Raw genomic sequence first — 24,560 nt, forward strand, 5'->3', positions numbered from 1 at the left:
GTGGCTATTTCTGTGGGAACAAAGACACAAGGCTACAGAAGAACAATGCTCCAATTCCCCCGTGATGGAAAATCAAATATCAATTCTATTCATTTTCTTACTGACGATTATAGCAGTTTTCCATTGAAAACCAGTGTATATGGGTATTGTGCCATTGATTTTTAAATATAACCATAAGACATACCAATTGACAGTTTGCGGAGAACACTGATCCAGTTTCTTCTAATTCTGGACCATTATTATTTGTGTGTGAATCAGAGAGTGTACATGTAGATGTGCTGGGCTCAGAGCAGACCGGGCCTAAACCTAAACTGGCAACCCTCCCAGAAGTTTTATTGCACATGTACCTGCAACTGTTGGCAAACTCTGAGCTCATTATATCACCTGCCTTTCTACGTGATCACAAGTACCACTGAACATGGTCCGTCAGTGCAGCTTTTGTCAACATCACCTCCTCAAAATGTGTGGATGATTAGTGACAGATGAAGTTAGGAGCACAAGCTAGTGTGTGAGTGTGTGTTAGAGAAAGAGACGAGAAAGAGAGGGAGAGATGCCTGCAGCCTAACAGATAAAGGTTAACATTCCAAAAATATGTACATCCGCTGGCTGACTTTAAGCTGAACAATACTGTGTGCGTGTTGTCATGTGCCCTGTGTGCATGTCAGGAAAGCTTCATCAAATCAGTGACATTTTCACCACAGGACGTGACACACGGGAGAAGCCGGTCTTTTCCTGGTTGACTCCAGTCAAAGTGGTGAGAAAGGGAGAAGGGATACATATCAAGCTAGTCTCCTCTTCAAAGTGTCTGGAGAGAGTTTGTGTATCAGCTTCCTCACTGCCATTGGGGTTGGAATTAGCTCAGCTTAGCTTCAGCACTTCAAAGGAGGACATGCAAGATGCTTGTGAAGTAAATTGATAGTGTCCCAGCCTCTTAATGGATGACTACGTTGTGTGCTGTCAACACTGTTACTACACTGTTTAACACCTGAATTTGCAAAGGTCAGGGAATCCATCTATAGTTTCATCCTAGTCATTGTCAAATTTAAAGTCTTTAAGTGTTTGAATCCCGTCTTTTTAAGATGCTCCGACACAACAGGAGAAAGACTTTCAACATCTCTTGTTGTGTCATTCTCAGCTTTTCTCTGGGTTGTACTATTTTTTTTTACCTGATTTTGTATTTACCTGAATATTGATAACTACTAAACTTGTTCCTGTCCTTGACTTCATGTCCATTCACTGTCAGTTTTTTTCTCTCATCATGTCTCCTGCCATAGATTCATCACAGGCCCACATTTGCACAGAAATGAACAAATGAATGAAACATATCCAACCCTTGTTGTTGACCTGTCTTTGTCCTTCACCAGAGCACTCAAACTACTTTGGGACAGATGATAAACTGGGTCCTGTGGCGGTGAGCATCCGCAGGGAGAAACTGGAAGACACCAAAGACCTGAAAGACCAGTACCAGTACCGCCTTGTGGTCAGAACCAGCGAGGTACACACAATCAGCCATTTGTATGCTTGTCCCTCGACAAAGAGAGATTTCAGTGCGATGACAGAGTGATGAGTCACGAGTGTGAGCACTCAACTTAATAACTTACTTACTTTCATCTTGCCCAGCCTCCCCACCTGCAATTCACCCTCTCTGCTCTGATTATAACCTCACCCCTCTCCCTTTCTCTCTCTCTCTCTCTCTCTCTCTCTCTCTTTGCTCCCCAGTGGAAAATTCCATCTGTTCAAACTTAGTATGTTAAAGCCCAAACCAAATACTGCTCTCTGCCCAAAGTAGTGGGAGAGCGCCCAGTCATGTTCCTGCTTTGATGGATCAAAAACTAATTATGAATGATTCATTAAGTTTCTTCACCTGAACCTCCCTCACAAGGGGATTTCCGCTTCCAGAACTCCACATTTATTAATCTTTATTGATTTAGTAGTTTAGTTGACATGGACAGTTTGCAGCTTTGTGGCTGCACCAAAAAGTTTGGTTTGGTAGTGTAAGTTTTTTGCGTTTCTGTTTGGAGTAGTGCCAAAATAACTGGCTCCAACCATTCTATTCTCTGGTACTCTTCCCTTGGGGTACCAGAGTCAAATGGTACGCTATGGTCACGGATAAACATTGCTCCCTTGCAATCAGTGTAAATATCCCAGGGAAGTTGAGGTAAAAACCTGCAGTATATTCTCATACAACAGCTGGATGTCCTCCACTGTTGTCTGTTGTGTCTGCCTACCAAGTACAGGTACTGTTCTTAGTCAAAATGCAAACCTGACCCAGGGTTTTACCATTCCAAACCACCATACTGTACCAACCCGAGCCATATCATGGTGGAAACGCAGCAAAAGTTCGCTATAAGCTTTTTTGCTTATGGGCAAGGTATAATTTTAGTCAGCTCATCACTTGATCACAGTCCTATTATTCTTATTTACGTTAAATATGAATTTCTGTTGACTGTAAAAAGTGCCAGGAAACAAAGAAAAGCTCACTCAATTTAAAGTTATTTGTACCTTACTGGCAAAGTAGATAACTCACCTACAATAGTTTTTTTATGATCATTCTACATGCCTTTTTCAGGTTTTGTTCATTATGGAAAATTAAAAGTAAAGCGTAGGTGTTTTCAAAAACAGGCGAATAGGTGAACTTCCTGTCACTCAACTGATTGTCTCAGCACTTCTTTTGTTGGACAAGTGAAGGATCGTCCTCATAAGCTGGGTCACAGAGGGTCTTGTTTCTCTCTTGAGTTTAATCTACTCAGTATTAAATATATAAACACCTGCCTGGCATTGTCAAGGTCACTCCAACAAACAGAATAGTTTGCCTGTGTTCATTGTGCTCACATAGTTTTGTTTGAGTGTACGCCTCTTTGTCTCTGTTGAGATGTTGTTTTAAACTGGATTACATGGCTGCCTGACCTCATCACCTTAGCTCTGCTACAATAAAGGAGCCCCTCCGCCATCTAAGTATACAGAGCTGAGTTAACAGACACCACCATTTCACCCAGGCCTACTGTTCCCACACACAAAAAAAGAGATTGATTGCAGTCTATTCATCTCTCACTCGAGCCTCAGCCTCTCTCAAATGTCCACCCCCTTGAGTCTGTCATTTCATTCTGTTGGGTAGTGCTGATACGGCGAGGTGGAGCGGCTTCCTCTCGTTCTCCATCACACATTCATTCACTCACACTAGGGCGTCGCACAGAAGCTGACGAGTTGAACCGACAGCACCGTAACTTCCGCTGTGTGTCAGTCAGGTTTTATTTCTCTGCGGCAGACCCAGGGCTCCTAGGTTCGACTGTCTCTCTCCGGCCCCTGCCAGCTCCACAGTCTGCCATCCATTTTTAATGAACCCGTATGTGTGTGCATGTGTGAGTGGTACCCCATCCCAACTGTATCTGGGGTTATTATAGTCGCACTGTTTTGAAGCAGGTCAATTTCCCCTCACCAGGGAGCGGCACATTGTGGCAGCACAATGCTGAGCAGAATATTAATACTAGTGGGCTGAAAACCACAAAGAGCACTTTCACTGTGTGTGTGTGTGTGTGTGTGTGTGTGTGTGACATGGATGAAAAGTTAAGCTTCAGGGCAACAGGGTCACTGTTAGTGAGACTAATCTAATCATTCACCCTCATATTTCCAGATGTATTGGCCTGTAGCTGAGCCAAACAATTGACTATTCTATGAAGGAAGACCAGGATCAATACAACTACCTGTAATGTCATTACGTACAGTATGTGTAGATATTAAATGGCTGTGTTGCGGTGATTATTCCAATAAGCTCAGAACTTGGAGTGGGTGAAAAATCCAAACTCGGGTAGAAAGACCTTTCTGTTAGGATAATGTTAAGGGTTTTAAATCAACAGAACATATATTAATCTGCTAGCATTAGTTTTAATATGCCTTCAAGTTTTACATCTTTTGTTCTTTCCTTAAATACAGTTGATTACGCTACGAGGCTCCATCTTAGAGGACACGGTGGCTACTACGGGTAGACACGGAACAGTGCGGGGTCTGCCGCTCAAAGAAGTCCTGGACCAGGTAGTCCCCGAGCTCAATGTGTCCTGTCTGAGACTGGCAGTCAGCACTCCCAAAGTCACAGAGCAGCTCCTGAAACTGGATGAACAGGGGGTGAGTTAATGCCTGTGTGTGTGTGTGTGTGTCTGTGTGTGTGTGTGTGTGTGTGTGTGTGTGTGTGTGTGTGTGTGTGTGTGTGTGTGTGTGTGTGTGTGTGTGTGTGTGTGTGTGTGTGTGTGTGTGTGTGTGTGTGTCTGTGTGTGTCTGTGTCTGTGTCTGTGTCTGTGTGTGTGTGTGTGTGTGTGTGTGTGTCTGTGTCTGTGTGTCTGTGTGTGTGTCTGTGTGTGTGTGTGTCTTTTTATTTTTGAGCTTGTGTGTTAAAACACGTGGAAAGGTCGATCCCAGCAGCGATGATACCTGCCTGCAAATTGTCCTTGCAGGCAAAATGCTTGGTCACGAGCAGTCGGGAAGGCAACTGCAAAGAAAAGAGCCTGAAACCTCTGTAACTGTTGAACTGTGAGAGTGAAATACAAAACTCAGCTGAGGGCAGTGAAAGCTGTGTTCTAAGCAGGGTGTGGAGTGTTTGAGCATGTTTATAGCCATAAAACCTTTAATGTTTAGCCACATTATCTCACCTTTTATTTTTTTTTGCAAGGCACAGTTGTTTTGTCAGCAGCAGGCTTTTTTGTTGTACGTGCAGGTGGTTTATGAAACTGTCCTCTGTGTGTGTGTGCACGCATGAGAGCATGTTTGGGTTTCTGTAGCATCAATATTAATAAATAGAGGCTGAAAAATTTGTTTCACTGTAGTATTTCAGCTTACGTGTTATCTCTCCTCTGCCTTGTAGTTAAGTCAGAAGCACAAGGTGGGTGTTCTGCTGTGCCGTGCAGGCCAGAGCACAGAGGAAGAGATGTACAACAACGAGGAGGCATCGCCAGCCTTCTCTGCCTTCCTCGAGCTGTTGGGGGAGCAGGTGGTTCTCAAAGGATTCAACAAATACGCTGCACAGCTCGACACAAAGAGTAAGAGGCTCTTTTTCCCCAAATTTAAACTCCACTTTGAAATACAAATAAAATAAAAAAAACATATTTAAATGATCTCCTGGAAACTATAAACTGCTATTAATAAGCCATCATTAATCACGATCACCTTTATTAATTTTGTCACAGTGCAAAGGGGAAGAAAGCAAACCAATCAGTTTCTACTGTGACAAAATCAGAATAGTTATTATGACAAGTCGACTGATACATTTCACTCGGGGAAACAGTAGTAATCAAAGTGCTCTACAGTAAATCACATTTTTATAAGCAGCCTGCGAGAAACAGTGAGACCTTTTCGGCTCCTTATGTAATGATGCTGTCATACAAGACAAGAACGCCAAGTGTCATAACCCGAGGAGAAACTCCAGGTAACGAGTCTGTGAGCTCTCATGATTCCTCTGAATGTGAATTCACACATCAGAATGTACATGGAGTTCCTGTCCTTGAGCATGAATTTGAAATATCTTTCTCCTCCTCCTCCTTTTCTTTCCCCCAGCGGACTCGACAGGCACCCACTCCCTTTACACAACCTACCAGGGCTATGAGGTCATGTTCCACGTGTCCACCATGCTCCCGTACATGCCCAGCAACCCACAGCAGGTAAGCGTTCATGAGCCACCACGCTCTTAAATACAGCACCACCACCTGGGGCTGAATGCTGTGTTCCAGGTCAAAGACGGGTGTGTGCAGCTGCATCCAGGACTGTCCTTTGTCACCCAGGTCTTTCAAAGTCTCTGTGTGGTTGTTAGTTGAAGGCTCTGCCGTTTGCTCTGGGTCATAAACCACCGCAAGAATTCCTGAATTGGAACTGACTGGAGTTGCCTTCTTCATTTAGTCTTTTCCTCTTTTGTAGTCTTTGTTTTGTGGTTTCTTCTCTTCACTTCTACTCAGTGACATGTTTTCTCTAACCCTCTCAGCCCTCTGCCTCTCATTCTTTAGCTGTAGCTCAGTGGGGTGGGGTTCAGTAGTGAGTAGTGTCTTTATTTTCTCCCTCTTTTCTTTTTTACTTCCTACACATTCCCCTGGGTTCTGTGTGTTTGCAGCATGGGTCATATGTGAGTGACCTGTGTGTTAGACAACATTTTGCGTGTAGGTTGCATGAGTGTGATACATGAACACATGTGCCAACACAGGTCCTGTGGGTGTCTGCTCATCGCTGTAGGAGAGAGCAGACCCTGGAGAAGTCCTTTTTTTTCCTCAAACATTCAAATCATTCATTCATCTTGTGAACATGAAAACAATAGTTCTATTACCACGTTACCTATTAGCGAAAACAAGCTTTTTTGATCGAAACATAATCTTCTTAAAACATATAAAACAAGTAAGTAAACATGATGGGATTTAAAGTTGGTTTTGCACATGTAATAACTGTGTCACCTTTTACATCTAAACGTGTCATTTTATAACTTGTACAATAACTCCATCCAGAGGTTTAGAGACTGCAACAGCAACGGCTGTCACGTTATCATATGGACCACTAGGTGGCGGCATCATACTTTGTGTTCTTAGGAGTGAAACAGAAATGCATCAGCCGTAATATTAAAATCAGATACAATGATACATATGTGATTTATTTACAGGACAAAGTTAATTTTTGTTTTTGTATCTGGATGTAAAAAAAATAAATATATATATATATATACAATATATATATGTATGTATGTATATATATTATGTATTTAAATGTTTGTTAGGAAGATAAACACATACATAAACCACAACCATAAAATAGATGATGCTTTCAATGCAAAAGCTCATGGGTGTAGACAATAAGATGTTGTTGAGGAAACACCTTTCTGTGTACAAAACCTGTAACCTCAAACTTCAGCTTCAGTGAAGGGTGCTCCTGTCGTACTATGGTGGAGAATCTGTGTAACCGTGGGCTGGATTACATAACTGGTGCTTTCACACTTCCCTCTGCAGATGAAGTGATGATTGGCGAGTACTGCTCCACAGACAGAGCCTGAACTGTGCGCCACATTTCCTACATGAAACGAGAGAGACAGACAAACCATCACACACAGACACAAATAGCGTCCCACACAGAGTCCAAAAAACAAATTACATAAAGATCTGTTGTTCAGCGTCTTGTAATGAACGTCTCAATCGCTTATTTTGCTTGTCAGCCTGTACTATTGTTAGTAAAAAAAAGAGTATGTGCCAATTATGTAAGCTGATTTAATTGATTTGTCTCTACTTCTCTACAGCTCTTGAGGAAGAGGCACATAGGGAACGACATTGTCACCATAATCTTCCAGGAGCCTGGAGCGTTGCCTTTCACCCCTCAGAATATCCGTTCACACTTCCAGCATGTCTTCGTTATTGTGCGTGTGCACAGCCCCTGCTCTGACCACACCTGTTACAGGTAAATGATTAGTACACAACAAAACACAAGATCCTACCTAAACGAAACAAACCTCAGTTTCTCACACTGTAAATCCTCCCTGTGTTCTCTTGCCTTTCAGTGTTGCTGTGACGAGGATGAAGGACGTGCCTCCGTTTGGCCCATCCATCCCCATTGGCGTAACCTTCCGTGACCCAGAAACCTTTCGTAATTTCCTCCTTGCCAAAGTCATCAATGCAGAAAACGCAGCGCACAAGTCGGAGAAGTTTCACACCATGGCGACACGAACGCGGCAGGAGTACCTGCGTGACTTGGCCGAGAACTACGTCAGCAGCACACCGCTCGACTCATCCGGGAAGCTTAACAACCTCATCTCACTCGCATCCAAAAAGCGCGAGCGTTCCAAAGCAAGGGAGGGGGCAGAGCTGGGAGCTGCAGGTGCCGTCGCCTGGAGGGTGCAGGCTCAGGACTTTAGTGGAGGTGGGACGGAGCTCCCATGTGCCTTAGGCTTGTCAGCTGAATACGTCCTCCTCACTGACTGTTCCACCAAAGAGGTGGTGTTTAACTGTTTCTGTGCGGACGTGATCGGCTGGACACCGGAGCGTCTCGCACTAAAAATCTTTTATGGTAGAGGAGACCACATTGCTGTGAGGGTACCGGAGGGCTGTGCGCAGGACATCAGGGAAATGGTTCAGAGGTTGAAGGTGAGTGTTCAGAGTAGATTTTGCACTCTTTACTCTTTGAGTGATATCCAATGCTGTGATTTTGACCAGAATTCTAACACTTAGCAAACAAAAATGAACCCCAAAATCAAAATACACAAATTGCAGATAAAATAGCAATTTAATCATTCAAAAATATTGTATTTTATTTGCTTGAAAATACACTTTTTGTATGCTGCGACTCTTTTGCGTTTGCGCTGTTTTTTTGTTAGCGATTCTGACCATGGGCGGGCTTTAAGTCGTGGAGTGACAGCTCAATTCCCAAGTTTTTCCTGCCAATATCCGACAAAATTATTGTAAGTATCTAACGTTTGATAAACATTACATATTATTACTGAATTTGCACTAAACTACTTCCGGTCCATTGAGCTGTCACTCCAAAACTCAGTAGCCAATCAGCAGGCAGCTTCCTATGGCCCGCCCATGGTCAGAATTGCAAACAAAAAACCACGGAAGCAAAGACGCAAAATAGTCGATCTTTGCATACAAAAATTGTATTTTCAAACAAATAAAATGCAATATTTTTGAACGGTTAAATCGATATTTTATTTTATTTTTGTGTATTTTGATTTTGTGGTTCATTTTTGTTCAATTCATAAAGTGTTGTTTGAAAATATTGACACTAATCTAATTCCATACTATTCGACCGAGTACTGTGTTGGCATCCTGAGTATCTGAGTATTTATTTAGGAGCTTGCTTTTCTTCTTCACTGTCTTTGTTTGTGCATTGGTTGGTGTTTTTCAGGCTGGCTGCTGCCACCTGTCAGTGGATTAACGACCGTGCTCATGTGTAGTTTCAGTTTTGTCTTGAAACTTGTTTTAGGTCTATTGTCAGCGCTATTAATCTTCGTGAGTCGTATGGTTTTTATGTCTTTAATGCTTCAACGCTTTAAGGACAGTATTAAACACGTACATTATCATACATCGAAGCAGTGAAACTGCGTGCACTTGGCCGATGAACAGCATTTCATATTGTGATAATCCCTGACTAAATACTGGAAAAAGGACATTTCCTCGTCTCTAGTGGGCTTTGAGTTAATCCAGAAAACAAAATATTATTGATGTAATTAATCTCTCTGAACATAGCAAATGCATAGATTAAAGTTTTACAGAATGCTGGTTGATGATACCGATTGTGAGTTTCTGCTTTCAGACTGTTTTTATGATGTTTTATTTGATGTTTATTGCACACACAGGGTGTTAACAGTAGACACAATAGACTGATCATGTAACTCTATTTATTTTTTTTCCTTTTCCTGACCAGTCGTTGACGGTTGGATGTGAGACGGTGGATATGACTCTGAGAAGAAATGGACTGGGACAACTGGGCTTCCATGTTCGCCTGGATGGCACCGTGGCTGAGGTACGGTCAGGCGGCCATCTGCCACATCACTGAGAATCATGGCTGCACATAAATGGTTTGTTTGAACACTGTCTTTGTGCTTTTTTTTCTTACAGGTGGAGGAGTATGGCTTTGCCTGGCAGGCAGGACTGAGGCAAGGCAGCCGTTTGGTGGAGATCTGCAAGGTGGCCGCGGTGACGTTGACTCACGAGCAGATGATCGACCTGCTGAGGACTTCAGTCACAGTCAAAGTGGTCATCATCCCTCCGTACGAAGAGGGTGGGCCTCGCAGGTGCGCTAAAGTCTCCTCGTTACATTTCTTCAAAGCTTGAATCATGAAAGTGAGTCAGATGCAGATGTCGAGGCAGTGGCTCACAGCAGCAGCAGGTGCTGAAGGTTTTCCACGCTAGTAGTAAAAAGACAAGAGCAAGCACAGCATGCTCTTCTCTCAAACGCACAAATGTATGGGTGAGATTGTGGCCAGACTCCAATGTTCTGATAGGATTTTGTGTGGGAGTGTGTGAAAAGAGGAAGCGAGCAAATGGAGAGAAAGAATGGAGTGTGGCTTAAGAGGAAATCTGCAAAATGAGGCACAGAGACAAAAAAGGCAGAGAGCAGCATTTGTTAAACATGAATTAATGGAATCTGCCCTCCTTTGTTTCTTTTTATCTCCAGTCTTTTTGTTTCCTCTCCCCCCACACTCTATTTCTTTCCCCTGCTGTCACCCCCTTTTTTCCAACCTTTCATCTACACTTAAGGCCTTGACTCAGACAGAATAACAAGGCCTTCAGAGTCTCTGATGTGGTGTGACATAGCAGTGACAGAGGTGAAGAAATACCCGCTTTGTGTGTGTGTTTTACTGACAGGGAACCAGGCTCCTAAATACAGTAATTGTGGCTAGCTGTGCAATCGCATAGTGGTTAGATTTCATAGGATGAAGGAGGCAGCTTAATTACACCAAGTTAAATCCCACTGACACACACACACACACACACACACTCTGCAATGGCATTGGAGCAGCTGATAATTAGAGTCTTGGATTTCACTCTCCCCCTCTTTTCTCTCTCGCCCTCTCCCTCTCTCTCCGCCTCCTTTCCTTGTGTCTGACTCGCTTGCCATTGTGTGCCAGGCGAGCAGATTGCATGAGATTAAGGCCGGGAATCTGCAGAAGAAGAAAAAAGGAGGCCATGAATAAATAAATGAGTGGAAGTGATTAATTAAAAATGCATCCCCTGTACAAAAGGGCGGAAAAGTGGGAGAGATAAAGCGCGCTACAGTAAGAGAGAGAGAGAGCGAGCAAACAGCAGGGTTGAGAGTATTGACTTGAGCGCTCTGTGAACACGACGTGTCTCAGCACTGGCGAGAGTGAGAGAAGTGGGTGGGAGAGAGAGAGAGAGCGAGCAAGCGATGGGAGTTGTAAGCATTCTTCTTTGTCTTTCCCACTCGGCTGTGCAGATGTAAGATGGATGGATACAGCAGAGAAGAGGTGTGATTGATGCGAGTGGCACGTTTGACCATGTGAATGTGTGTAGTGTAAGTGTGTGTGGGGAGCTCCAGCTGTTTCACCTGATCCAGTGTGATGGAAGGAACACTGGATGTCAACAGATGTAGGCTCTGCTCATTCTAAGGTTGGTTTTCTGTGTGTGTGTGTGTGTGTTTGCAGGCAGCATGTACTACTATCATGTAACTGTAAGGACAGCGATTCATTATTTAGTATTCCCTGAAAAAATCAACATGTATTCATGTTCATTCATTTGAGTGTGAATTTTGCATTCTGTTCAATGAGCTGCTGTTTGTGACACCTGCTGGGTTTCATAGTATTTTCAAAAAACAACGTGTGTGTGTGTTTGGTTTGCTTATTCCTCACAAAATGCTCTAACGAGTGCTGGAATCGTGAAATGAAATGAATTAGTCGTCATCAAGATTTCTTAGAAACAATGGCTATTTCTTAGTCACAAAAGACTTGATTGGATTATATGTCTGGTTTTGTCCAAACTCCTTTCACTTTGATATCACTGTCGCTTTGGCCTAATCTCTCTCATCCACCGTCTCTGCATATTTGATGCTTCCTGCTCTCCTGACATTGGCTTTGTGAATGAAATAATGATGATCTGGAGCAGATACGGCGCATGTGGCTACTATCAGAACAAGAGCATTTTTAGTTGAGTGTTGCATTTCTTTCCTGAGCTGATTAAAAAGGATGAGCAGCCCTCCAGCTGCAAGCTTTCTCAGTGTTTTCATTATTAATGAGAGTAAATGGCAGCTTTTCTTCATTTGAGGGCTGTTTTCTACTCATGGTTTGATTCTTTTTCGTTGATCTTTCCAGGTAGCCAAAAAGATTTATGTCTGATTTGTTTTTAAATTAAAAAATATTATTTGTTTCTTTACGTTACATTACATTTGTTTCTATAGATTTTTATTTAAATATTTATTGCAATGCCTTATTTGACCTTGTGCAGGCATATACACATCCTCTGTTTATACTAAGACCTTGAGAGAGAATCGCTTTGATGAGATGAGTGTTTTCACTTTACGTGCTCTTTGTCACACACACACACACACACACACATACACACACAAACACACACACTTGACCTCAGTCTCACAGTAGGCAAGATGGAGCCCTGACGTGCCAATAATTAGATTCCTTTCCCCTCTCTCCCTCGGTCGTGTCAGGGGAGCTCATTAGTTACCTATCTGCTGTGTGTTTGAGCATCCGCTTAGTGTGCTTTTAGATAACATGGAGTCTTTATGACTCTTCATTGAGTTGTATTTACTTGCTCTGTCCAGAAGCAGTTCTGGGTCAGCTGCAGTTTAGCAGTTCAGAATCAGAGGCAAAGCTGCTTTTTCCCCATTACTGCATCTTACTGACTCCGAGCTGAGAAGAAAAACCTTTACATGGATTTAAAAAAGAGGGTATTTTGGAGGGGACTGATGATATTTAAGAGTCGAGCTTTCTGTTCACTTGTTGCATTGGTTGCTGTCTCCCCAGGGGCTGCACAGAGGAGTATGAGATGAAGACCATCGAGCAGAAGTCAGAGCCAGAGCCTCTGGCAGCGGGCTACCGACCCTCTCCTCGTCCAACGTGGAGATGGGACAGCCCACCTATTCCTTCAGGGCTCCAAAGTGCACCGAACTCTCAGCGCTGGGCCCCCATGGGACCCCCTCCACCTCCACTGCCCCGCTCACACAAAACCTTAATGCCAGTTCCTTACAGAGAGCCACAGCACCTCAACTCTAAGAGGTGAGACTCGGATGCTTCAAAGTTGTATTTATTTATTTATTCTTTATTCTTTTTTTTCCTCCACTTATTGTGATATAAACTGCTAAACTTCCAGGTTTATTCAGCAGTGCATTGCAAGGACACTTCTTTGTGTTTTCAGGCACACTGTAACCAGCTGTCATGCTTTAACAAGCACAATGTTGCTGTTGCCTTTGTCTGGCGAGCTGTGTTTTTTACAACATATGTAAAAGTTTTGTACTAGAGATTTCTAGTTTCTAATCTGGTGTCCGTCTAAATGAAATATTGAAATAGCTTCATGGTTAAGAATGTTTTACTTTTGTTTTCTCACTCGTTCACCACACACAACCCAAAGTTAAATACTATCCAGACTCGGATCCCGACATGTTTTAACTGGATCGTTTTTTGTTTTTTGGTAAAAGAAGATTTGCTTCTGTTGTTTCAGTTGCAGTTACTCATACCCCACACCCTTCTGTGGTGTTTGTTTTTATTCTGTAATCCTTGGTTAACCACCACTCTCTCTCCATGTGTCCTCCAGGCCAGTGAGCTACCCAGAGAACCATTACACTCTGTCTCCTGCAGGGGGCGATAGAGGGCTACCCTACAGAAACCCCTCAGCCAGCTTCTCCTCGCCCTCCTCTGGCCTTGTCGGCCTCTCCGCGATGGGCGTGCCTGGAATCACACCGGGACCTTTCGTACGCTACAAACACTCCCCCGACAGGTGTGTACATGTGTGTGCGGTTCATTGTTCTCTGAACTCTCCTCCATCGGTCCTTTGACTGTTTTTCTACGTGCTAAAGGTGGTATACACGTGTTCAGAAGAGTGAAGGATGAATAATGTTGTGTGTTCAGGTTTGCAGTTAGATGTGTAAGAACACACTGTCTCCCAGAGGAAGGATCTGTTGTGTGGGTGGCTCTTCCTCACAGTGTGGAGGCTGATAAGATCTCGCCTGACAAGAGGAACCAGTTTTATTCAACTGCCATCAGGATACAAAACAGAAACTGAAAAATCCAAATATTTGTGTATTTAAAATTGTCGTGGTGGGATATCCTATGCTGTGAATAAGCCATTGCCTACAGACATGGGCATGAATGTATGAAAGTAACCATCAATCACTTCAACCGTCTGTGATCTGTCTCTGTAGATTTGGAACAGGACAGCGCCCCCTGCTGCCTTATGAGCCCCACCTCAGCGTGGACATCAACTCCAGTGGGGAGTCTTCTTCAGGCTTCACCAGCCAAGAGAGCACCATGGAGCGCGGCAAAACAGGTTTATTCCCTTCAGCAATCTCTAAAACTACCGTAGAGCTACTGCAATCCCACGTTTTTAATATGAACATTACATATTTAATTTGTTTCTCTCAGCATTTCAGTGTTTTAACAGCTCCCAGGTCCCGGTTTAGGTTTCACAGCTCACTTCTGTTATAGCAACAGTACATATATACATTTTACCTCTATTTTTGGTCACCAACACATGATGGAAACACAATCAGAGCTTTAACAATTAGTCACAACAGTTACGTTGGGTGTCTAGACTTACTTTAAATACTCTTTAAAGCTAAGAGGACCCATTATTTGGCTAATAATTTAGTGTAACAATGAGTTGCTCCCATAAACCAGATAACATGTGGCCAAGCTGTTGGTTCTCTTTTAATCAGGATAATCTGTCTAACTATATATTCAAATGTGACATAAGTTTTTAATCTTCCTTCACAACTTGGTGGTTCAGTGTAATTTGATTTCATCCTGTGACTGTCTGTGTGTGTTTCCTGTCCAGAACCCCTCTGGCATGTCCCAGCATCGTCGTCACGGGGACCAGGTGTTGGCGTGGGACAGAGGAGAATACCCAGACAAGATGTCCCAGGGAAAGACTCTCCAAACAGACACTCAAAGGTCTTTACTTTCAACCTGTCTCATGTTGTTCATGTGTCCTCTTCTCTGCCTCATTATTCTCTGGTCTGACGGTCGTCCTTGTATCCTCTGCAGGGTGAGACTCAGTACTCTAGTCACTCCAGCAGTAACACTCTGTCCAGTAACGCCTCCAGCAGCCACAGCGATGAGCGATGGTTTGATGGAGGAGCTGGAGGAGAGCGAGGAGGAGGCGGGGGTGACCCATCTGATGCTGACCCCGACCTTCTCAACAAGGGAGGGTCCAACGACAGCGGCATTGACGCCTCGACCCACTACACCAACTCCCGCCATGCAAACATGTCCAACAACCAGGCTCTCAAGCCCTTACACTGCTCTGCGACCTACAGTGGCGTGCAGGAGTTGTCTGTGGGACGGAGCAGCGGCGGGGGAGAAGCAAGGAGACGAGAGTCTTCACCCATCATACCGGCCGAAGCAAACCAGAACAAAGGGTACCGGACAAGGACATTCCCACCTCCTGGGTCCAGTGCTGAAAAAATGGATGCTTTCAAACCCAGGTAAGAGACCACCTCACTATCTTTTACAGCACTTTTTCTGAAGCTCACATGAGATCAAAATTCACCTCAGTAAAGGGCAGATCTATCCCAGATGTGTGCCAGCTTTTATTGTGTATTTTCCAGTTTAGTGCGTTTCCCAGGCCCGTCTTTAGTGACTGATCCACCACGTGGCTGCTATGTATCAGCATCAGACCATAGACGACTACAATAAGAAGATGATAGATGGAAATCCATGAACATGGAGGATTAGAGAAGCCTAATGCGAATGAAAAATACAGGTCATCACGAGGTCTCAGCGACCCGATGCTGCCAACCCACATCATAAATAGGAAGTCATTAATCCTACGCACACACACACACACACACACACACATATACTTCCACCACTTTAAAGGTACAGTGTGTAAGAGTTGGCAACATTTATTGTTGAGCATGCCTTTTCTTTTAGCTGAATGTCCCTCACAGTGTAGCATTTACAGTTAACAGTTCATTTCTGCCTAATTGACTTTATTTTTATACACTAGGTCTTAAATACTCTTTGTTAAAACCCAGAGTGGCTGGTATGACTCTGAAGCTGCTGCAGTCTGTGTCTGGGATGCGATGGACATGAGACAAGACAGCGATGATTCATCACTAGTTATATTTGAGGACATGATGTAATTATGTGTTTCTGTACCGAGTTGTTTTTTTTTTTAGATTTCATCATGTTGGGTGTCTGTCTGCTCAGGTGTCAGTTATATATATTTTTTTCCCGACGGGCTTCTGTGGTGATGAGCTCGCACCAACTGACAAGTGTAAGCAAATACAGCTGTACTTTAGCGTCTTCCTTCAGCTTCATCAACAAGCCGTTATGATGGACAGTAGCACTTGTCTCATGTCTACTAATCACAATGAAAATGAAAAATGGTTGTTGCACTCACTGTTGTTAATTAGCTTTGCAGCGGTGAAGGTTAGGTCCAGTTAGTCAAAGTCATTTTTGCTGAATGGTAGCTGAAATAGTAGCTCGTATTAGCAGTAGTTCATAACTCTTGTGCCGTTTGTCTTAGTTGTCCACACAGATTGGAAATGTCGGCAGTAACACAGTATGTGTTGTGTATATAGCCTACTGAATGGACACCTCTTCCTGGACTTTAATTGCCCATTCCGTCTTCCTCTGTCACTTTATCAATGAAAGGGAGTAAAGGTTCTGCAAGAATAAATAAATAAACCCGCTGCACAAAGTCGTATTTGGCAGAGGATCTTTCACAACTGTGACTCATTGCCTTCACAGAATTTTTGTCTTGGCGTTGCAAAAGGTCGTAACTCCGATTTCAAGAGGCTCACTTGTAGCTTCATCGATTAAAAATAAGAGTTAAGTGAAATATGAAGTACTGATACATGATAAATGATATGAGCAAATTCTGGTGCTCTAAACTGGCAGGGATGCTACTTCATGTTTCCTCGTGGTGGTGTTGTTCAAATGAATGAGGGAAACTTGGCTGGCTGAAGAAGAGAGAGTTTACCGGAGGATACCGTTGATGATGTTGATGCGTTATTTACATGTATGTATGTATATATCTGTGTGTCCTGTTCAGGGCCTACACACCGCAGGGTTACAAAACTCCAACGGCAGAGAAAGCAAGACATGTCCGAGCTGCGACAGCGACGCCCACTTCGGCTCAGTTAAGCGCCATTCCTCTGTCAAGCTCCGCCCCCAAGGCCTTATACGGGAAGGGCAGACAAACCACCTGGCAGACTGAAGACGGCAGCCCGTCGAACACAACCACAGCATCTGCCTCTTTAAGCAGCAACAGCAAGAAGTAGGTGGAAACAAAGAGCTGAAAACACTCACAAAAAAACCTTACCGTAATTGTTGGTTTCCAACAATATATGATAAGTCAGTGATAAACGGATCAGTGTGCAGCACACATGTGAAGTGTTTGTTGCAGCCATGAACTACAGTTTGGCATCACTGATGATAATATGATGCTCCAGTAATTTCACTTTTTTACTTAGTATGGTCAGTGTGTTTTAAATGAGTACGCCCTCTGAAAGGACTGGATATTGTTGAATGTTGTTGTTGTTATCCCTTGTGTACTCGATGCTCATGTATTTGTCCTGTGTCTCCAGGCAGGTGGATACAAATTCAAAGAACGTGTTTGGACAACCTCGACTCCGAGCCTCACTGAGGGACCTGCGCTCTCCGCGGCGGACTTATAAGAGCACCATCGAAGACGACCTGAAGAAACTGATCATCATGGACAACCCGGGAGAGATGCCACAAAGAGATCCAGTGAGTATGACACCTGTGGATCAGCTGGGCTGTCATGAACATGCGCACACGGCTCTGACCTCGGTCGCCTTGTTCCCCCTGAAGTCTCCCAGACGAGCTTTACAGCGCACATTTTCAGACGAGTCGCTGTGCAGTGGACGCAGAGACGCCAGCTTCGCCAACTCCGAGAACCAAATGACCGCGACTGATGTACTGTTCACCTGCACTCTGCCCACGCGCAGACACGGCTCCAACTCTTCCAACCACTTGCAGAGCAAGAAGGGTGTGTGTTACTGGTCCTATATTTTGAATTGTCACAGTGTACGTGTCGCTGTCATAACGTTCTAAGCATGTAGCCTCTCCCTCTTTCATGAGGTTTGTTCACAGACTGCAACTCTTGTCCTCAACTGTCCCCAGCGCCTCTGTCTGCGTCCGAGCTGTCTCTCACTGAAGTCAGGGACAAAGTTCCCCCACTGAGGAGGCTCGATCCTGGACTGATGCCTCTTCCTGACACAGCCTGTGGACTGGAGTGGTCCAGCCTGGTCAGTGCTGCTAAAGCCTATGAAGGTGAGGCTAGAGACACTTCAGGGTTTCCATTTGTTGTTAAAGTCCTCATGACGTGGCTCTCTGAGCGCCAGTAGCTTCAGTATATTCACATATTTCTGCGAGTGGTTTTGAAGTAGCCATTAGTGCCACTGTAGCTACAACACACTGTCACTGGTACATGCCGGAGATTGACGTGAGAGTGATGTTTCTGAGGAAGAGAATGAGGAGTGAACTGATGCAGCTCATCCCTGCGATGGAGTCAATGCATCTGAATGGTACTTCATGTTGGAGCAGAGCACTGACTCATGCACCACTTCATTGAATGCAAATTAGTTTACTCCTGAGTACAAGATGAGTCATCGAAAAATCTCAAAGCAGACTCCTAGGTAAAAAAAAAAGACCTCTAAATGCCAAGAAGGAAATATTAGAGAAAAAGAAGTTGCTCTTTTGATATTTTTAGGTTGTATGCAGGCATCGTACACCAGTGTTGTTTTGGTTGTGTATTTGCTCTCATAGTTTGGACTACAGATTCCTGATCTGAACTCAGTTAAGACGGTGCATTTTTGGGGCGTAATTAACATCAGCTGCACATGCAAAACCACTTCTTATAACCACCATTGATTCAGTCATGTATGATGGTTCACTAGTTTAGACACAAACCTGCACTCGTCTGTGTTATGATAAAAATTTGAAGTTTTAATACTGAACTTATCGTCAGTTTGGGGTTAACTGGTTTCACAGTGTCACTCGACACTCCTGGGAAAGAAAGAAAGGCGTCTTTGTATTCACCTCGTACCCAAATCTGTGTCTCCGCTGTCCCCCCGTGTCCTCTGCTGCCACACAGACTGTCACAAATACACTCGACTACAGTGAACACTTGATCCAAGCCTTACCTGCTGCCTGGTCTAACACCTGTTCAGCTGTAACTGTGTCACATCTCGAGGGGACACGAGGAAAAGTCTCATGAATGTGGGATCGTGTGTCTCTCTCTGTTTCAGCACAAAGGGCAGTTTCCCTGTTCTCACTGACTGAGCCACAGGGTGGAGGACCTGACATGAGAGCAGTTGTAAGCCCAGTTCAGTTCCAGACTCCGCAGACACCGCGGACCACTCCCACCTTCAGCTGGTAGGTCAATCACACGGACAGACAGGTGAAGTGATTTGTCATTGCAGCAACAGAAAAGTTCAGCTGCTTCAAATACTCATGGGTTTGTTGTGTCTCCACACGTGGGTTTGCTTTGTCACTACTGCCACCTTGTGGTGAGTCGCTTAGGTGTCAGAATTTGAAGTGATTCCTCCGGTCGTTTACTTCTGTGTAATTTGTCTGTAGTTATTTCAGTAAACACTTATTATCTGTGCTGCGTGTGTTCACAGTGACGAGGTGCCCAATGATTTGTCTGGTCGGCTCTACCACCTGGAAGTCATGTTAAAACAGCTGAATACTGATCTGGAGAGGGTGAGTATGTTTTCTATTGCATTTCATTTATTCATTTAAATGTTAATTATTTTAGTTTTCATTTTTTAGGCCAGATTTGAACTCAGAATATGTATGTAAAGTTAGATGCACACACTGCAATGCGCAAGTTCTTTAAAAAAGAAGATATGGTCTACCACAGTAAAATTCATAAAGTGTACTCTGGATAAATGGGAGGGTTACGTCATATGTCACAGTGAAATTAAATAATCTGTAATCTAATAATCTGGGTTGTTTATTCAAACCACTTCTCACATGTCCTTTTTCTTTTTTTTGAAAGGTTGGCTCTAAAAAAAATTTGCATAGTCATTGTGTAAGAGTTGCATCGCATGCAGGAGCTGAATGTGTTTGAAATGTGTGTGTAAAATCAACAAAATGTATAATTTACAGCAAGCTTAGCATACAGATGGCAGGCAATATTAATGTAAAGGACTCTGCTGATCATCTGTCACATATAGGCCTGTCAGTGTGTGCAGCTCAGTGGTCTTTCTTTCAGCCCTGTCAACATAACTAGGGTTCAGTGTTCGGATCCACTCTTTTCACCGTCTATATCTAAATGTACACGTGTATGCAGACGATACTGTCGTCTATTGTTGTGCACACACTGTTGCCCATGTATTTGAGTGTCTGCAGTCAGCATTTGACACAATTTGTTGCTTTTCCACTTCATTGTCCCAATGCGTTATTTGGCTTTCTCCATTAGCAATAGTACCTGGTATCTGGTACTTTTTTTGGAACCTGCTCAGGCGAGGTTCCATCACGATGGGGGCGTGGTGGGACCATGTAGTGGAAAAGCGTCTCACCTTTTCCACCTTAGACCAGTGCTAAATGCTGACAAAACCAATTTAATCTTGTTTTCTGGTACAAAGAAGGTGTGAAGCAATACACCTATTGAGCTTGTGGCCTCTTACAAATACCTCAGCATCACAATTGATCAAATGTTTTGTAGCTTTAGTGTAAAGACTTCAAATTCTTGGCAAGAAAGAGGGAGAGTACTTTCCTGAATGTCAAACAAAAGACAGTGATGAACTGAACAGTTTTCATTTTTCCTCCATCAGGAGAAGAAGGATAAAGTGGTTCTGCTGGCAGAGATGGCCAACCTGAGACAGAACAACCAGCGGCTGCAGGAGGAAAGTGTGACGGCCAGTGAGCAGCTGCGTAAGTTCAACACGTTTTTCAACACCCTCAGCAAGACGGGGAGTGACGACGAGGCTCACTCCTTAACTCATGATCCTGACGGAAAGAGGGATTGAGCCACAGATGTAGGAGAAGGAGAAGAGAGTGATAATCTGAGAGGAGGTCACAGTGATGACCCCTCGCTCAGCCTCCAGTGGACTGACTGCCTTAAACCAGAGAGTAAGAAAAAGACTTATTTTTAAATCCAACCCTCCCAGAACGTCTCAGCGAGCCTGTGCACACATGAAGCAGACGCCCTTCACTGTCTTCTCTCTGAGCCTGTTTATTTTTATAATTCAAGCTTATCTACAGTACTTGTGTATGAATATGCTGTATGTGCTACTATGCTGGAGTAGCGACTAGGAGAAGAGGACCTGACTGTTTTTGAGAATACTAAAATCACCTGGAGAGGCCTAATACTGTTCCTGCAGCAAATCAGCCAAAAAAGAGGAAAGAGAAGATGGAAAAAAGACAGACTGCATCTCCCAGAATGCACTAGGAGTAATGGAAGCTCTACAGACATGGTACTGTAGATAGATGCCTGTGTGGTACAATTGTCATGTATCAGTATAAAGAGGTGAGTGTGTGTGTGTGTGTGTGTGTGTGTGTGAGTGACTGATGGTACAGTGAATAATCTGATGCATTTCTGCACAAACGCTGCTTGTGCTCCAGACTCGATGTGTGCTTGTGTGAAAGATCGACGGCCGGTTATTGAACAAATGAGTCCGCTGTCATACGAAACCCGCGGGCCACGAAGTTCTTTCCTCTCCGTTGGTTTACGTGGACGAGCCGCGGCCCGGTTGATGTGAAACCAGCCATCAGCTGTCCATGTGTTTGAATTTGACTTCTCGCTGTTTTCTTCCATTTGTCTCAGATCAGATCATCTCCGCTCTCGTCAAACTGGCTTTGTGTTTTAACCTTTTTAACAGTTTAGTGTTGTTGGATCATCTTTTCTTTACAAACGTTTCGCTTTCCTGTCGTGTCCGATTTTAAGCAGCCCGTTTGTCAGCAAACCGCTCCCTAACGCATAGATTTGGTCGTGACGCGACATATCATGGTCTTAAGTATCAGTATAATGAAAGCTGAACGTCTTCCCTTATCTTTACAAAAAGACAAATTGATTCATCCAAAGGTTTCATTCACATGTTGGCAAAAGTAAAGTATGGCAAATTAATAAGTACTAGCATTTATCATTAAAAACTTTAAAATGTGACCATTCTCAGGCAACTTTTGTGGTTAAAAGGAACTTGTTTTTGCTTCTTTTTTTTCTTTTCTTTTTTTTTAAACATTGGGTACAATAGCATCCTTGGAACTGCACTGAATCTAAACAAAATGTGTGTGCTGTTTCTGTGTGAACATACTGACGAAGGAACCCAAACTACAGTATAAACCAAATAAGGGTTTTGGACAAACCATGAGTGGAATCGATTTTAAAAATTTCAGAACGAAAGCGAACAAAGTGCATTTTTCAAAACTATTCCTGTGACTGTACTCGTCAAAATGAAGCTGTGTCACCTGTGATGTGTTTGTAGAAAAAAAAAACTCAAACATTTACTGTACATGAGTCTTGCCAGACAACACTGAAGCTTCTTCATATCAGAGCGCCTGTGTCTGTGTCTGTGTGTGTGTGTGTGTGTGTGTGCGCGCATGTGTGTGTGTGTGTGCGCGCGATGAACCCAAAATGACAGAAACTACTGCTCGCTCGCTTAACAATATTGTCTACTATATCTATTTTTCATACAGAGATGTGTGTCGGTGTGTTTTTGATGCTGGTACTGAATGGACCTGGCGTCCCCCTGCAGAGGACGAGTCGTACGTTTCGTTCTGGGGAATAAAAATTTTACTAAATTTGCGTCTCCTGCTCGGCTGCGGTGTACGCTGAAGCAGCTCCTTCTCACTTCCTCCTCGTCCCGAACTGGAACTGTCCGCTCACTCTCAGGTTTCTCTATATGCTGTTAGTAATATACGTACACTATACCGTGGACAAGGACCTTGACCTTGAGTTTCTGCCATTGTTTCAGTTCATTGCAGGCAAATCGATTTGCAGTGAATTCAGTTTAACAGATTTTCCATGAAATTAAGTTTATTATGAACTCCTGTTCCTAAATAAATTAATCACTGACAGAAACACGGATACAAAAACCACTCCTGCTTCTGTGTCACCACCTCCTTTTTCTCCTGCAGCCAGTTTTTACAGCATCTTGTTGGGCTGTTGTAACTTTGATACCAGTGATGTTTATAAATATATATATATACATACATATATATATATATATATATATATATATATTCACATGATACTATACGTCTTATACAGTCTGTTGTTAATAAATTCAGGCTTTTACAGGGTTCAGAAAGCTTCCATGTTTGTTCCAGTTTTCAGGATTGGATGTTAAAGTGAAATCAGGCTCCACGTGACACTCCTGTTATTCCTCCCGATGGAAATCTTTCTCTCACGCAGCTTCGCTGGTGTAGCTGTGACTTTTTTTGTTGTTGGTATCTGCAAGTCTTAATCTTTAGTTTGCTTATGTAAAAGAGGCAAGGTTTCTTTTTATACATATACATATATATATATATAAGTTTTGTTCATGTTCTGTATAATTTTTAAGCTATTTATCGCGTACACAACAACATCCTGTTGAGCAAATCAATAATGCATTATTAAGGTTAATGGTAATATTGTATAACGATGTTTGTTTTTAGATGTTAAATATTTTGATAATTTATTTTTTAACACATTGGCCGCTGTTGCAGACAGTCGTGAAGATGAGAGGGTACTGTGTGTGTGTGTGTGTGTGTGTGTGTGTGTGTGTGTGTTTTCATTTGTGTTTTTTTGACGTCGTTCTACTTCTGATTTCTGTACAAAGTAAATTTGTATGATTCTCTTTTTTTTTTTATTTTCCGACATCATCTTTACTCTCTGTGCATTGACAGTAACGTTTGGTTGAACCTTTTGTTTGTTTGTTTTTTGGGTTGTAATAACTTGTACATTTAAAAGTGTAAATTATGTTTTCATTATTTTATTAAAAAAAAATATATCGAAGATGATTTGCAGATGTTCATTTGTTCAAATGAGACATTTAAACATAGTTTCAGTTGAAAATCAAATATTGCCATTGCAATGCTTAACAACTGTTTGGACTGATCTTAATTTTCATTTTAATGATAAAAAGGTTACAATTTGACATTCACTGGCAAAATACTCCAAGATGGTGACTTTTGGCACCACTGTATATCTTCTTAATGCTGTTTTATTATCGTTCCTGCAGAGATTTTGATTTGAATATTTGATCTGGTCAAATTGTGATTTTGAGATGAATTATCCAGCCTTAGTTGGGACTTAAACACATGATATTTGAAGCTAAGTCTGTGTGATATGGCCACAAATGTCATGATTCAAATCAGTCTAATAATTATTGTAATATGAGATGGATAAAGATTTAGTTTTGCTTCTGACTCCATTTGTGTCTTAAACTGTGTTTGCACAATGAAGATGACGGTGATTTTTAATTGAACCTTTGTTATATTGTTACTGTAGAAAATTCTATTACTGACTTATGGTCACAGTTTATAATAACTACACATTATGTAACAGTAAGTGACTGGATTAATCATTCATTACAGTAATAAACTGTTTATAAAGCATGTTAGTAACATACAAGTCTTCATAACTAGATGTATTAGTACCTGCATAAATGTACGTCTTAATCATTTACCTACAGATTTTTTGAACCATTAACATCTCCTTATTAACAAGTTATTATACTTCCTAATTTATAAATACTGATTCATTATTTACTAAAAAAAAACAAAACAATTACTTAACCAATTGAGTATTGTTCATAAATGACAAATTGAGTGTGAATGTGAATGAGAGAAAAGCTTGTTGAATTAAGTGTTCACCTTAAATTGGAACCCACTTGGAACCTTTGAGAATTTTGGAGAAGTTTGAACCAGTTTTTGTTGAAAAAACAGTTTCTAACATTAATCAATC

The 24,560-nt window shown here is 42.6% G+C and overlaps 1 protein-coding gene across 3 annotated transcripts; it reads left to right on the plus strand.

Annotated features, from left to right (window-relative positions):
- Positions 1-1,220: 1,220 nt before the first annotated feature.
- Positions 1,221-24,211, plus strand: LOC122773392 (signal-induced proliferation-associated 1-like protein 3). 3 transcript variants are annotated; one of them, XM_044032055.1, is made up of 20 exons: positions 1,221-1,495; positions 3,931-4,119; positions 4,853-5,027; positions 5,542-5,645; positions 7,253-7,410; positions 7,511-8,093; positions 9,376-9,474; positions 9,570-9,745; positions 12,446-12,697; positions 13,233-13,415; positions 13,840-13,964; positions 14,472-14,587; positions 14,681-15,120; positions 16,695-16,919; positions 17,230-17,392; positions 17,477-17,654; positions 17,747-17,938; positions 18,916-19,042; positions 19,291-19,372; positions 20,449-24,211. In XM_044032055.1, the coding sequence occupies exons 1-20, from the start codon at positions 1,316-1,318 to the stop codon at positions 20,641-20,643; spliced, it is 3,942 nt and encodes a 1,313-aa protein (XP_043887990.1). In that variant the 5' UTR covers positions 1,221-1,315; the 3' UTR covers positions 20,644-24,211. The 3 variants fall into 3 exon arrangements, with proteins under 3 accessions (XP_043887990.1, XP_043887991.1, XP_043887992.1); XM_044032056.1 differs by having other exon boundaries at positions 1,222-1,495; positions 17,759-17,938; XM_044032057.1 differs by having other exon boundaries at positions 1,222-1,495; positions 17,789-17,938.
- Positions 24,212-24,560: the final 349 nt, after the last annotated feature.

Source organism: Solea senegalensis, linkage group LG8 (genome assembly GCF_019176455.1).
Source record: "Solea senegalensis isolate Sse05_10M linkage group LG8, IFAPA_SoseM_1, whole genome shotgun sequence".
NCBI classification, from domain to species: Eukaryota; Metazoa; Chordata; class Actinopteri; order Pleuronectiformes; family Soleidae; genus Solea; species Solea senegalensis.